Consider the following 14,083-nt stretch of genomic DNA (forward strand, 5'->3'; position numbering starts at 1 on the left):
AAAATATGTCCGATAGCCATAGCTGAAATAATTACAATTTACAATGATTTTCTAAAGGTAAAAACAATTTTGTGAAATTTCATGATGTCAGTGAACTTTTTAACATCTTCCAGCAGCTTCACTGTGATGCTACATGATTTCTCCTTGACTTGGAAATGGCTGTAACGCTGCCATCAAAATACCAAACACTATATGTTTTGCACAATTTGGCCAGATGGTGTCACCATAATAAAGAGTTCTATATTGTGACAAGTATCCTCTCAGCCTCATTGTCCACCATTACAATCACACTTTCACACAGTCCATTTAAACTGCCCGATTTATCCCTTAATTACACAGTAATGATATTTGTCATATTTGTTAGGAAATAATGTAAGCCATAGCAACTTTATAAGGCAATGTTAGAGGGGTGGTGGCATAGGTCACTTTCTTTTTTTCTTTAAAGGAGAGCTAATCAGTTGTTGGAAGCTTTGGTTGAAATGGAAACATGCAGATGGCACATGTTTGTCCACCCTTTGTTTTTTGTAGCTCAGTTTCAAGTAATTTCCTCTTTTTTGTTTCATCTAATCTCCATACCCCCTCATGCATTTTCATGGGCGTAAGGTTCAAATCCCACCTGGTGTGCTGGGGATTTAATCAGTGGAGTTTGCATGCAAATGAAAAATATAGTGTTGAGAGAAATTGGGTCACTGTACAAACAGTTATTTCACTGGACTAATTTGAGGCACCTTGCACGATCTTGTTAAAAAGCCACTACTGTAAAAAAGCCTACAGGTTCTCCTCGTCACTCAGAAACACCCACACTTGTGGTTTAACGTACGCACTTTGTGTTCATAGATCTGTTTGAAGTAATTTTTTCAGAGTAAGGGCGTTGGCAACAGTTATGGGTGTTGTTGACACCTCATGTTGCAGGAGCTTGCTGTGTATTTTCAGGGCCCGAGAACCAAACAGTGCTTGTGTTAATTTTTCCAGTCAATGTCTTTACTCCTTGTAGCAGGCTAGCTACAGTAACTAGACTCCACGCATTCAGATATTAACCAAATTTCACACATTTGATGAGAGTCCTGTTTTTGAGGGGCCTGGCATGCTTGAAAACTTACCAAATTTAGCTGACACATCAGAAGGTCTAAAATGTGCAATGCAATGGATTTGGCCCATGTGTAACAACATGCCTCGGTAGCGCCCCCTGCACATTTTAACTAAATCCATCTCACTGTACACTACACCTAGATTTATGAAATTTGGTAAGCATCAGGCCAAGCCTTAAAACAGCCTCTTGGGTCCTTCACATAAATCCAACAGGAAGTCTGAAATTTAGACTTCCTGCGAATTTTCTTTAAAAATGTTACTTGTTACTCAGTAGTGTCTTTGTCTTTTTCTTCCCTGTCAGTTGTCACTCCAGTGGAAATGTAACATCTTGTTCTCCATTTACAATGCATTACCATTTTAGAAAGTAGAATCACTGTCCACCACCTACATGTACATGATCCATTCACACAAGAGAACATTCTGCTCCTTCATGCAGAATCCAAAAATCATGAAAGTTCTGTACTATGTCGCTCCATGGTAACAACTGACTTGTCATGCTTGTGGCTTTAATTTTTATTGTGTATTTCCCCCCTTCTAATTTGCAAAACCAGCCTCACCATCATCTAATTAGATTTTGATAGGCCAGCATCCAACCTGAATCAAAATGTTTACTCCATGGGTTATGATGCATGCATATCTCAAGAATCAAAAGGAGAAGTTGTGTTAGAAATTAGTTACTTTGGTTTCATGGGGGAGGCCCATGAATGTTGCGCCTCATTACAATCACACAATGTAGGTTTCCATTCTTTCGGGGAAATTTAGAAATACTGCCTGTTCTATGGCGTGTGGTTAGGGTCTGCCAGCGCATGGTTCAAGTCAAGTGTGCCATGCATAGTTAAAATAAGAGCACGGAGTATGATGTAATAATAATATTTAATAAATTTCATTTAGAGAGAACTTTTCATTGCTAAAAGCAAAGTGCTAATGTCCTGTGTTGTGTCCTGCCTATACCCAAACCCCCAACCACAGCTGTGTGACAAGTGAAACCCTCATTGCAGGGAGGGGCACCTTCAATCTGATTGGGAGTTCCTGTTTTTCTCTTGTACATACTGAGAAATATTGAGAAAAAAAATAAATTCTGATTGGAGGCTTTTGCAATACAGCCTTGCCTATAGTGCCATGGTCTCGTTAGTACAAGTGAGATCCTTGCAACATATCCTTAAAAATATTGAGCCATGTTATTTTTACAAAACATTTACAACTGGCTTAGTGTGGCATGTGTTTTGAAAGAGCTTTTCCCGTATGAGTTATCATAGGGCAGCTTGAGAAATATCATTTAATGTGCTGTAGTCTGCATGATTTCCTGAGGAAACATGATGATCTTGGTGCACTAAAAAAATGTAAGACTGAAAATTGTTTTATTTTTCAATTAGAATAAGATAAGAATTAGTGGAATAACTAGTAAATCATCATCAAACAACATTTGACCTCTGACTGTGAAATTATAAATTTGTATGAGAACTGTGATATTCTCAAAATGGCATTTTCTTTCTACAAGGTGATGGAACACAGCGATGGCAATCTGTGTGTGTGTCTGTGTGTGTGTGTGTGTGTGTGTGTGTGTGTGTGTGTGTGTGTGTGTGTGTGTGTATGTGAGTGTGTGTGTGTGTGTGTGTGTGTTTTGGGTGTGTCACTACCTTTTCTGGCTTACTTCCCCTTCAAAAATGTGCTGCAAAATTCTGCATTTAGCTCCAAGTCTGCTGACATCTTCTAACACTCAGCATCACTACCAGCAGCCAGAGTGAGTACTCTTCACATCACAGCATTCACTTCACTTTACAGCTTTTGGTAATTACCTGGAATTGTATTGACAATAGAATAACAGAATTAGATTAAAAAATATATAGAATGATAATATTCAATTTTGAACAGATTTCAGAATTTCCACTTAACACCTGTAATATTAAATGCAGTGCATCATGTGGGAAAATTAATGTATTTCTTCAGCCTTAGAGCAGTTTTTGTTTAAAAATCAATATACCTTGGGAAAAAGCTTTATATCATATTTCTTAACCCTTTTTTTCATTAATTGATTTAGACTGATTTCACTGAAGAGGGTTTGAGGAGAAAAAGAAGACACACAAACAACATGCATATTTGCTATTTTTGCAATTATTTATCATAGTGCAGTAATTCAGTCAACATTACTGCCTTGGAATTTTAAGAAACCATTTCCCCCGTGTTCTTGTCATGTGTGCATTTCCTCCATGTGGTGATTTAAATGCCCCCAGCAGTGCACTCATTCTGTGTTAACCACAACTAGCACATGAGGGAGGCGTTTAAATTATGCCTTTTAAATTGATGGAAGTGCCGTAATGATGATGCACACAGTGCAGCTATAAGAGAAAGGGATATGTTATTAGATACCTTTTGATTTTCATATAGATGCCATTGTAATTTTTTTCTTATTTCTATAAAACGGTTCCTTATTCTCATTTCCCTTGTCTCATTCAGGTGTGTGTTGGGCACAGGTAGAGCTCCAGTGGTTAGAGTGTGATGATAGCCTGCTTGATCGCAGGAGTGTCACACTAATTCCCTCGCAGCTCGCACCAGCTCGGGTTCACCACCAGCGGCCTTGATCTTGACCATCCCAGCCATTGCCATGAGTGTCATCTCCTCCCTCACCTCCCCCTCCTCCTGCCCCCACCTGTACCACTCACCCAGTTACCCCACCAACAGCACCATATCAGACGCCACCACCGCAGCCAGTGGGCTCAGCCATGTGATTCTGCTGCATTACAACCACACGGGCCGCCTGCAGAACAGGACCATCTCGAACAACCCAAACCACATCAGTGTCCCCATGGCCCTCTTCCTCTTCTTCAGTGTTTTCATCATCCTGGAGAATCTCCTGGTGCTGGTGGCCGTCGTGTCTCGCATCCGCCACAGCCGGCGCTGGGTTTACGTCTGCATTGCCAACATCACACTCAGTGATCTCCTCACAGGTGCTGCCTACCTGGTCAACATCTGTATGTCCGGCAGCCAGACATTCCGCCTCACTCCTGCTCTGTGGCTCTTCAGGGAAGGGATGCTGTTTGTGGCCCTGGCAGCATCCATATTTAGTTTGCTCCTGATAGCTGTGGAGCGTTACACAACGATGATTAAGCCACTGCCCCAAAAGTCAGCCAGGAGGACCTACTGTAGGATCTACGGCTTGGTGGCACTCTGCTGGGTTTTGGCACTAGTGATTGGCTTCCTCCCCTTGCTTGGCTGGAACTGTGTGTGCAGCCTGGACAAATGCTCCACCCTCCTCCCACTCTATTCCAAGAGCTACATCTTTTTCTCTCTCTTCATCTTCTTCTTTATCCTCCTGGCAATCGGTGTGCTCTATGGTGCCATCTACTGCCATGTGCACAAGAGTGCACAGGTGGGCCCCCATCGCAGTCGCAATCGCTCCTTAGCTCTGCTTAAAACAGTGATCAGCATCGTCGGGGTCTTTATGCTCTGCTGGGGGCCTCTCTTCCTGCTGCTACTGGTGGATTTCTTCTGTGCCTCCCGTCAATGTGCACTGCTGTCCAGTGCTGACTATTTCATCTCCCTGGCTGTACTGAACTCTGGCCTGAACCCTATCATCTACGCCCTGGGCAGCAGCGAGATGAGGAAGGCGATTGCTGAGCTGCTGTGCTGCTGCTGCCTGAAGGCTGGCCTCTGTCACCCGGACACATTCACATCCAAGGAGACGAGCAGCACCTCTGGGAGCAGGCGGGACAGTCTGAGGAACAGCTTTAACAAGGTCAGAAATCTGAGCGTGGCCTCTCCGCCGTCAACACCAAGCAAGCCTCGCAGGGCACCCAAAAAATACAGACTGAGCTCCACCACCAGCTGCCTGTCAGTTTCAAGTGGTTAAACCACAATGTGCTCCCCTCCCAAGCAAACAAGGCCTGTGTGCGCTGACACAGATCGTTTCCTTTTTGGTTTTGGTTTGAATGTTCACTGCTCGGCCAACAGGTACTTGCTGTGGTGTTATGAACTGAAAACTCAATAAAATATGAATTTAGCTTTAGGTTTGCAATAGTATGACAAAAAGCAGGATTTTTTTGCATCTCAAGACATTTATTTTCTCTATGCATTTGACACATTTATGGTATTCTTCTGATTTTCTTCTATTTTTAAACAATTTTATACCAAGATTTATGTGTAGATATTTTCATCTATTTTATCGCAGGATTAAAAGGATTATTTACATGATATATATCAATAGTTAACATGAAAATGTATAATGTGCAAAGGGGGAAATATGTATATATGTGTATTGCATTGTATTTCAACATTTTATATTGAGCCTGATGTTTCACTGTATACATGTAAGTGATGAATATATGAATAAATGTGCTTTATTTATGAGTGAATGGAGTTTTCATTAAGTATAGTACCTTAGCTTCCCTCTGGAGGGAGACATGTCACTGGAGCCTTACCGGGATCAGATCAGATGATTCAGATCCTTTAAAATATCCCAAAACTGAAAAATATAGCAGTAACCTCAAATACAAATACTTCATAATTTACCATATTGAGATAATATATGGAATATATATATACATATTCCACATATTCCACATATTCCACCACATTATAATTATTTATTTCAGTCACTGCTAAGACAAAATATTCTGCAAAGGCAGAGTATGCAAAGTGTTCATCTCTGGCAGTTTCACTATGCATTTCATGAAACAGTCACTGTGATAGCTCATCTACAAGATGCAGTGATGCCTGCTGCGAGAACTCAATACTATATGCTATTTAAAGATTGAGAATTTGAAATTTCCTGCTTTCAGAATTGAGTTCTTGCTTTACTTTCTTAAGTATCTATGCTGACTCTGAGGCAGTGGCCCAGTTCTCACACCATTCACACTTACACTTTAAAGAACCTGAAGTATTTCTCTATGACATTAAATATTAGTGACTAAATAGCCAACAAACTAAGAAGAAAAGCATCCATAGTTATAATCTATTAGGCTTTATTTAGTAATGATCTGTTTTGTTATTTATGAAGCTTTTTAAGAATCCTGCAGGGTGGTGTGATCAGATTTGACTGACAGCCTGATAGCGTGAACAAACAACCCACCAACCGTCACCACGTTCAGATTCAAATGTTGATTGGTGCGAAGAAGTGCATGACATCACCTTTTTCCACCTAAACCCGCCCATCAGACCAGCAATAAAATCACAGGCAAAAAAAAACGGAAATCGCATATGTAAAATATTTTCTGAAAATTCACATTTGTGTTAATTTAGCACCATTTAACTGAGGATAAGAAGCTGATTGAGTAATTTGACCAAGAAGAACTCACCAGTCTGTTTGCTTTTACATGAGCAACCATTAAAATCCTCCTTTGTTTTATTTCTCACATCTGTGGAACGAACGTGTACTCGAGTCATTCTGACAATGAGTGATGCTTGTGATATGATCATAATTGATGCATATGGGTGAAATTAATGATTATTAAAAATTACAGTTGACAGATTTGATGCCCAGATAAGAGTGTGTGTGAATGAGTCATGTTCAAATCCCATGCTCACAGTAAAAGAGATTAAGCAAGTTCGAGCGATGGCAAGACTATCCTTAATCCTTTGCTTTAGACACAGTGGGAAGAATATTGTTCTAAAAGCATGAACACGGTCCCTGAGAACCAGAATACTGAAGCTTCATCCTCTCTTATATGTCCATTAGCTTCCCCTGGAGGTCTCATGGGTATTTACTGTATTTACCGCAGCTAGTGTATTGCAATTTTTATCACCTCTTCATTTTAGGGAGAGATTTTTAAAAAAGCCCGTATCATATAACACAAAATGAGTCTTCGTAACAAACCCGATATCATGCCCCAAACAAATTTGGGAATTGCAAAATCATCTTGACTCGAAAAAACAATTCACTTGCTTATCAATAATGACTTTTGCGATGTTCCTCTATCTTGGCAGTTTGTCACATTGGCATTCCTGTTCATGACACGCGTGAGCTGCACGGGCTCGTCAGTGGTGACTGGGAGAAGGAAATGGGGCGTTGAGGTGAGAAACGAAGAACTTTGCTTTCATACTTTAACCTGAAGCAGCAGCCGCCCCCACACACACACACACACACACACACACACAAAACTGGTCTCTGCAGTCGTTTATGAGTTTTCTAAAGGTTTTCTGGGGCTGGCTCACCTCAAAATCTTTTCCTGTTTTTTAGTGGCTGGGGAACAAACAAGTAGTTGTTTGTGTGTGTGTGTGTGTGTGTGTGTGCGCGCAAGTTTCCCTTCGCATGAATTCCTGCACCTTTACGGTTAAGAGTAGGGGATAAGCCTCCCTCATCCTTGGCCCTGGCACATCTCCAGGTCCGGTGCCTGATGAAAACAGCAAATTCCAGGCTTTATTAGCTCAAGGCTCAGAGACATGTGTTGTATGATATTTGACATGTCAGTGGCGGATCACAGATCCACGTTGCTCTCTCTCTCCTTCTCCCCTTACAACAACAAGGTCTTTTCTCTGCTCTAAATGAGGTACGCTGGGTTAATGATGGTTGCGTGCAGACGTGGCTGTGCCCTCAATAATTACCTCGCTGGTTTTGCCTCCAGGTGTTCAGCAGACAGTTAATGATGTACTGTCTGAGGGAAGGGGAAGGCAACGGGTGAGGTGCAGAGAGTGAAATACGTTGCCATCAGCACTGCGGCAACCCAATGACACGTGTGCTACAAGTATTCAATGCAACATAAAAGCCTGGAAACAGGAGGAAATCTTAAAAACTTCATGGATGTGGGAGATTTTTTATCCTAAACTGTTGAATTTTGCTTATTAAATGGAAAATCTGATTATTTTTATTAAACAATAAAAACGGAATCTCATTTTTATTTTATTTGTCTCCATCATTCCAATCAGTTAAAAATAATGACAACATTTGATTTGCTTCATTGTGGTGAAAATGCCAAACCTTGTGAGTATCAAACACTCCCCCTGTAGACTTGAGTGGTGGTTATAAAAGTTAGTAACTTGCTCTTTCAGGGCAGAGGCCAAAACCTAATTTCTCATAAGTCAAAATATCTAGAGGAATTACTGATAATCTGTGGACAACCTAACAGAATGTCCACTGGTCGTTATACTGTATGTATTTTGAGTGTGCATGTATTTATGCAGCTGAACACATCGATGGATGTAGAGTAAAAGTGCTACAACATCATAGGCACTAACCACCAGGTGTGAGTTGGGGCAGTCAGTCGCTATCTGGTCTTTCTCATTCACACAGAGGACGATTCCATCCAATGGCCACATCCGGCAACTCCTTCTCTATTTAAAACAGCCTTGCTCCCTGGTAAGACCTCCCCAATGGAATACTACTTTCACATGGCTATCCTTACGGTGTCCCCATTCTACATTCAGACATCAGTGATGGCTGAGCAAACAGCCATCACTGGCAGTGGTTGCAGTTATACCCAATCAATCAGTGTGTTGGACATTTTCCATGCTCTTGTCAACATGGAGAACAAAAAGAACTGGAAGGGTGTACTCACTACATGTCCACAAGAACAAATCAAATATTTGCATACAAGACCCACCTGCACCTGGCTGAGGAAATCTTTCATTGGATGTTAGTTAGTATTTATGTTCTCTGTTTAAAGTTTTGTTTGTCTTTATAGTTGTGGATAAACACATATCAGATATCCTGGGGGAATTTCAGTCAGGCTTTAGAACAAACCACAGCACTGACCTCTGATGAAAACAAGGTCTCAGCTCTCGTTCTCATAAACATTTGACCAAAAGTTAGTTGTTCTCTCAGACTGTGAGTTGAAGTTTTCTAGCAGGCTACATATCTAGAGGAAGCACTGATGACGACTTTGAAAAAAGTGTAGTTTGAGCCTGATATCATCTTTCCCGCTCAGCCAGCTCCTCAGTCGCAATCCTCACTGGGCTCGCTGAAAACCTTCTGGATCCCTTTGCACACCTGCAATGTGGACCCGCCCTGTATGGTACAGCAAATTCACTATGGGACTATGAGTTTAGCCCTTTCACTAATCATAACATATTTGCCTTCCAGAACATGGCAATCATCTGCTGCATGGTTTATTGGAGGTTCCCAGCCGCAGTTGAAAGAAAAATCAGGGATGTAGCCTTTGTGAATTACCTCCCAAAGCTATGGCGCACCCTACCTGCAAATACCAGAGAAGTGAAGTCATTCAATATTAAAAACGTATCTCTTCACTTTAGCTTTTAGCGATTACATTCTATCCTCAGGTGAAGCACTTGTGCATTCTCAATTATAAAGCAATTTGAGCTGCTATTTCTATGAAAATAAGGTTTATTATTATTATTATTATTATTATTATTATTATTAGTAGTAGTAGTAGTAGTAGTAGTATCTGTTTAAATTGTATGGTTTTATTTTGTCAAACATGACTGTAACCTGATACTCACTGGAAAAATGAAAAAAAAGAACAGGGCAAGTTGAATTCTGTCTGGGTTATTATTCATTATTAAAGGAGAAAGCATTGCACGTCATCTGCATTTTGTGCTTTTTTTTCTTTGTATCTTACCAGAACAATAGCTGAGAGGAACAAAAATGAGCCTGTTCTGGAGACATTTGCTCCAATGCCAATGTGGGTACATGTGGGGCTGTGAGGCTGGCCCCCTAAAATCTACACCATCTCTGGGCCCAGCTGTTTCCTCTTTATCAGATTCCAGATAATGGGACAGCAGATAGAAAGGAACAGGCCATGGTTTATGAGATATAAAAATAATGGAGGCAGACACACCGTCAACATAAATTCTGTTATTGCCCATTCGGAAAAACATGAATAAATGAATTAATTCCTGACGATTATCAGAGACAACACAAGCTTTCTCCTGAGGGATGGATGTCGGCCATCTGCAGTGACTTAGCTCTCAACCTTGGGAATGTGCTGTATGTTTTCTCTCTTTTCTTAATCCCCTCTCTCTGTCTTGCTGTGCTTTGGCTGAGCAACGTGACCACTTAAATCATTGTGTCGCAAAAGATCTTCCAAGGGTGATGATTCGCCTTTTCGTTTTCAAACGTTTCCAAAGTGAAGAAGCAGGGTTTCTTGAAGAGGGGCTCTGCGGGGGACGATGCTAGCAGCTCCGTGAGGCTGGACTGAGATGCTCTAAGCTAAATGCTAAATGCTGTGTGTGTCTGTGTGTGTGTGTGTTTCAGTTTATGTAAAACTTTTAGAACATGAAGAATATTTACTATCTTCCCATCTCCCATCATAAATCTGTTCCATGTGAGTGGGCTGACTGAATGAAATAGTACTGTCTCCATGTTTAAAACCCCCTACTGTGCATATGAAGTCAATAAGGCACATTTTTAAACATTCGAACCCTGCATTTCAAAGAGTTGTCACTCGTCTTCTGTCACTGCTGAGATTATTTTTGTAGAGGTTTTGGGTCCAAGGTCGTGACTCGCAGGTTATTGAGGGCCTGTGTTTGCCGCAGAGGCTTCACCGCCGGCCTCGGTATTTTTCCATGAGGTCTGAGGAACGGATGGAGCTGAAGCTTTGTAGAACAGATGTTCCTGCTCAGCTCTAAACCAAATTACGCAGGCAAGCTCACAGCCATGGGCCAGAACTGCGCGGATGCTGATTGAATGGCAGAGGGGGCAACAAAAGCAGATCAGGCTCAATAAAGCAGCCACATCATGAAATCTGGTCAGCCTTTGAGGCCTGAAGATGAAAGGGATATTGACATCGCTATGGAGACTAAGAGGAGAACTGGAGGCTTTGGCCTGGGTGCCCGCCTCTGTTTGGTGGATGTGTTGGTGTGTTTTCATGAAAACCAGAGTCTGTGTATTGTCATTTTATTGACTTCATTGTATGAAACAGCAGCCTGCAGCTGGATATAACAACCCAAATTTAAACTTTTGACCTTTTGCAGTTTACTCAAATTCATTTGTTCAATTCTGACAATAAGTTACACTAAGTTCCAACTTACCCAGGAAACGTTATTTTAAAATTATATATTTTTCTATTTAAAAATAAATAAATCTTAATCCTATTCAGTTAACTAGTCAGTTGCATTGTCTGTAAAGTTTATTTTCCACCGTGAAAATTCAGATTCTTCTTCCTGCTCCTTTTTCGTTCATGGAACATGTACTGTATATAGATGTATTGTTTGGTTTTGTAAAATAGTTTTGGGTAACACTGAAATGGGCGAAATAAATTATTATGAAATGAAATGAAAAATGAAAAACTATGTATCACCCAATGTCAACATTTGTTAAACTCCAAAAAGTCTAGTTTTAAGGGCTTTTACCCCCACATACAACTGTTTTAAACAGTAAACTCATTTAACAGCATTTCATTATCAAAGGAACAATTAATTGTGACACAGGTCTCCTCAACAGTGTTGACTATTAAAGACATGACAATATTTCAATCCTGTGCTATTGAACCCATCTTTTCATAATTTCTGAGAACAACAGGGGTCTTGTCACATTTTTAATTACCTGTAATGTCTCCCACTTGTGTCTTTCCTGGTGCAACATGTCTGCCTCCCAGGGGATTAAATCATGTCATTTTATGATACTGAACAAAAACAAAGCTAGAATTCTTTATCAGACTCATTCAAACTTTATTCAATTAAATCCTGGCTAGATTAGTAATTAAATGAAACATCGCTTGCACCTGTAACATGAAAATAAATTATGCTCCTAATGATGGATAATAGTTAGAAACTTGCTGACATTTAGAATAATGAAGTTCACGCAACATTGTCCCCTGTATTCGGTTAGATTAAATGCTTACACAACTCATTGCTCACTTGTAGCACCTGGCTGAACAATGCCCCGAAGACAATATCACACCACTGACACGATGAAAAAACAACTTTCTAACTATTGTGTGGGTAATCTCGAGACAGAAAAATAATTTTTAAGGTGCCAACCAGGATCAGCAGAGTCGCTGAGTAAGAGCAGATTCATCACGTTTGCTAACGAGCCTCCATTGTCCTGTGGGTATGAATATCTTCAGGATGAAGCACTTTTCCCATGGTGGCTGCAAATTATCTGGAGAGAGGGGAGGAAGCAGCATTGCACATATTCCCAATCACTGATAATGGAGACTACTGGGTGACATCAATTACACAGGCACATTTCACTGGGATTACCTCACAATGAACTCCAGTCTCGGTCCGGCCTTTGACAGCACAGACAGACAAAAAAAAAAGAGAGAGAGAAGGAGTCAGAGAGAGAGAGACACGAGCGTGAGAGAGCAGGAGACGTGTTTGCAGCCTTTGTCCATGGAGGAATGCTAAAATAAACATGAAGGCTGAGCAGAACAACAAGATCGACCGCATCAGTATGTAACAGTATTCAGCGGCTCGGGACGTCAGGGCCTCGCTATAACACCAAAAAATGGTAAATCTGCTTATGAAACATTCATATTTGATCAAAGACAGGGGCAGCGATCAGGCTCGAGCTGCTCCGCTTTGCATACACTTCGAGGTTCACTGCTGTCGTCTGACAGGTTGCAAGGGGTCGGCGTTTGACTTTCAACACGGCCAGTGGCTGGAAGCCAACATCCCACGCTGCTCTGGGTGTGGTCAATTGAACACGGCAGCCGAAATGTCAAATCTGGGCTCGGCTGTCTCGCTGTCTCGCTGTCTCGCTCGCTGTGAGCTGGTGAGGTGGCACGTGACAGAGATTGCTAGTACAAGGGCTCCACTCCTGTTCCTGCTGAACTGAGCCAGTTTTCAGGTTAAACACTGATACCAGTTCAGTAGGCACGGGAGGACACAGCCCAGACATCATTTGACAATGTGGGCTGAAGGCTGCTGGGCACCTTTTACTCCAACAAAAAAAGAGTAGCAACATGCAGTGTAAAAACAGTAACCAACACAGAAACAATCTCATTTGGGGTAAATGGACTCTTAACTCATGATGCCCTTTTTGTTACCGCTGCCAGATTGTCTCTCTAGCCTTAATATATATATATATATATATATATATATATATATATATATATATATATATATATATATATATATATATATATATATATATATAAAAATATTCACTGAGATATCTTGGAAATGAGTTGTTTGGACCATGTTTTTGTTGACTTTGACCTTTGATCCAACAGTAATATTTCCACTTCATTTGGTGAAAATCCATCACACAGACAGACACAGGCAGAGGTGGAAACAATACTCTGCTTACGTGGCTGTGCAGGTGATGAGCGAGACGGAGCTGCTAACGTTAACCTAGCAACCAGACCTTCAATACATACAGTAATTCCAGGAAGACATGTGGCACCGAAACACCGGCACACTGGTCCTGAGCTGATGCATCAGGGCATGCCCAGACGGGCTTGACATTCAGGACCACATTCCTAAAATCTCAGTAAAACTCTGGGCATTTTCAGGTCCACATCGAACCTTGCTCAGACTGTCTCAGTGAAATACTTTCAAATACATTCGGCACGCATAGTCATTCTTGCCAGATGTATAAGGTAAGATAAGACAGTCATTCCTTAAGGCAAACACAGTAAAGCGACGCACAGCTCGTCTCATGTCGGGACCATATAGCAAAATTAAGAACTGCAATTGGTCCACAGAGACACTTTTAGTCAGGACAGTTTCTGTCGTCCCACCTCCCTCCTTCTTTTTCTACCAAGTCCCTCCCTCCTCTTCTCTTCTCTTCATATCCGAGATCATCGTGTTCTTTCCTTTCACTGAAACAAATCCCCGCCGTCGAATCAACTATTTCACCTCAGGCACTGAACTTAGCCACTGTGAACAACACATAGCAGGGATCAATGCTCACCAATTAGCTAAGCTCTGTGCCTTAAGCAAGTGGGTGGCTGGCTTCAGAGGGAACAGAGACTCACGCAGACCTTTACATGACTATGCAGTGGTTTTGCTGGTTTCAAAGTCTGCCACACTTTGCTTCACCTTTAACAGGGCTAAATCATATTGTGTTTCAATGTGCTGCCAATGGAGGACATAAGCGTTACTTCTATACATCAAAACTGTCCTCTTGTTTGCAAATCTAGAATCCAAGAGCTGAAAT

General features: G+C 41.3%; 1 protein-coding gene and 1 long non-coding RNA gene across 3 annotated transcripts; one reads left to right on the forward strand and one right to left on the reverse strand.

Annotated features, from left to right (window-relative positions):
• The first annotated feature begins 2,679 nt into the window (after positions 1 to 2,679).
• Positions 2,680 to 5,433, forward strand: s1pr4 (sphingosine-1-phosphate receptor 4). Of its 2 annotated transcripts, none has more exons than XM_035646680.1 (2): positions 2,680 to 2,830; positions 3,544 to 5,433. In XM_035646680.1, the coding sequence occupies exon 2, from the start codon at positions 3,692 to 3,694 to the stop codon at positions 4,934 to 4,936; it is 1,245 nt and encodes a 414-aa protein (XP_035502573.1). In that variant the 5' UTR covers positions 2,680 to 2,830; positions 3,544 to 3,691; the 3' UTR covers positions 4,937 to 5,433. The 2 variants fall into 2 exon arrangements, with proteins under 2 accessions (XP_035502573.1, XP_035502574.1); XM_035646681.2 differs by having other exon boundaries at positions 2,802 to 2,877.
• A 5,426-nt stretch (positions 5,434 to 10,859) lies between these two features.
• LOC118318726 lies at positions 10,860 to 12,978 on the reverse strand. The gene is made up of 2 exons (XR_004795794.2): positions 12,181 to 12,978; positions 10,860 to 12,079 (listed from the first exon to the last, which is right to left on the reverse strand). It is a non-coding gene; the product is annotated as an uncharacterized LOC118318726 (long non-coding RNA).
• Positions 12,979 to 14,083: the final 1,105 nt, after the last annotated feature.

The sequence above is a fragment of the Scophthalmus maximus genome, chromosome 13 (assembly GCF_022379125.1).
Source record: "Scophthalmus maximus strain ysfricsl-2021 chromosome 13, ASM2237912v1, whole genome shotgun sequence".
Classification (NCBI taxonomy): domain Eukaryota; kingdom Metazoa; phylum Chordata; class Actinopteri; order Pleuronectiformes; family Scophthalmidae; genus Scophthalmus; species Scophthalmus maximus.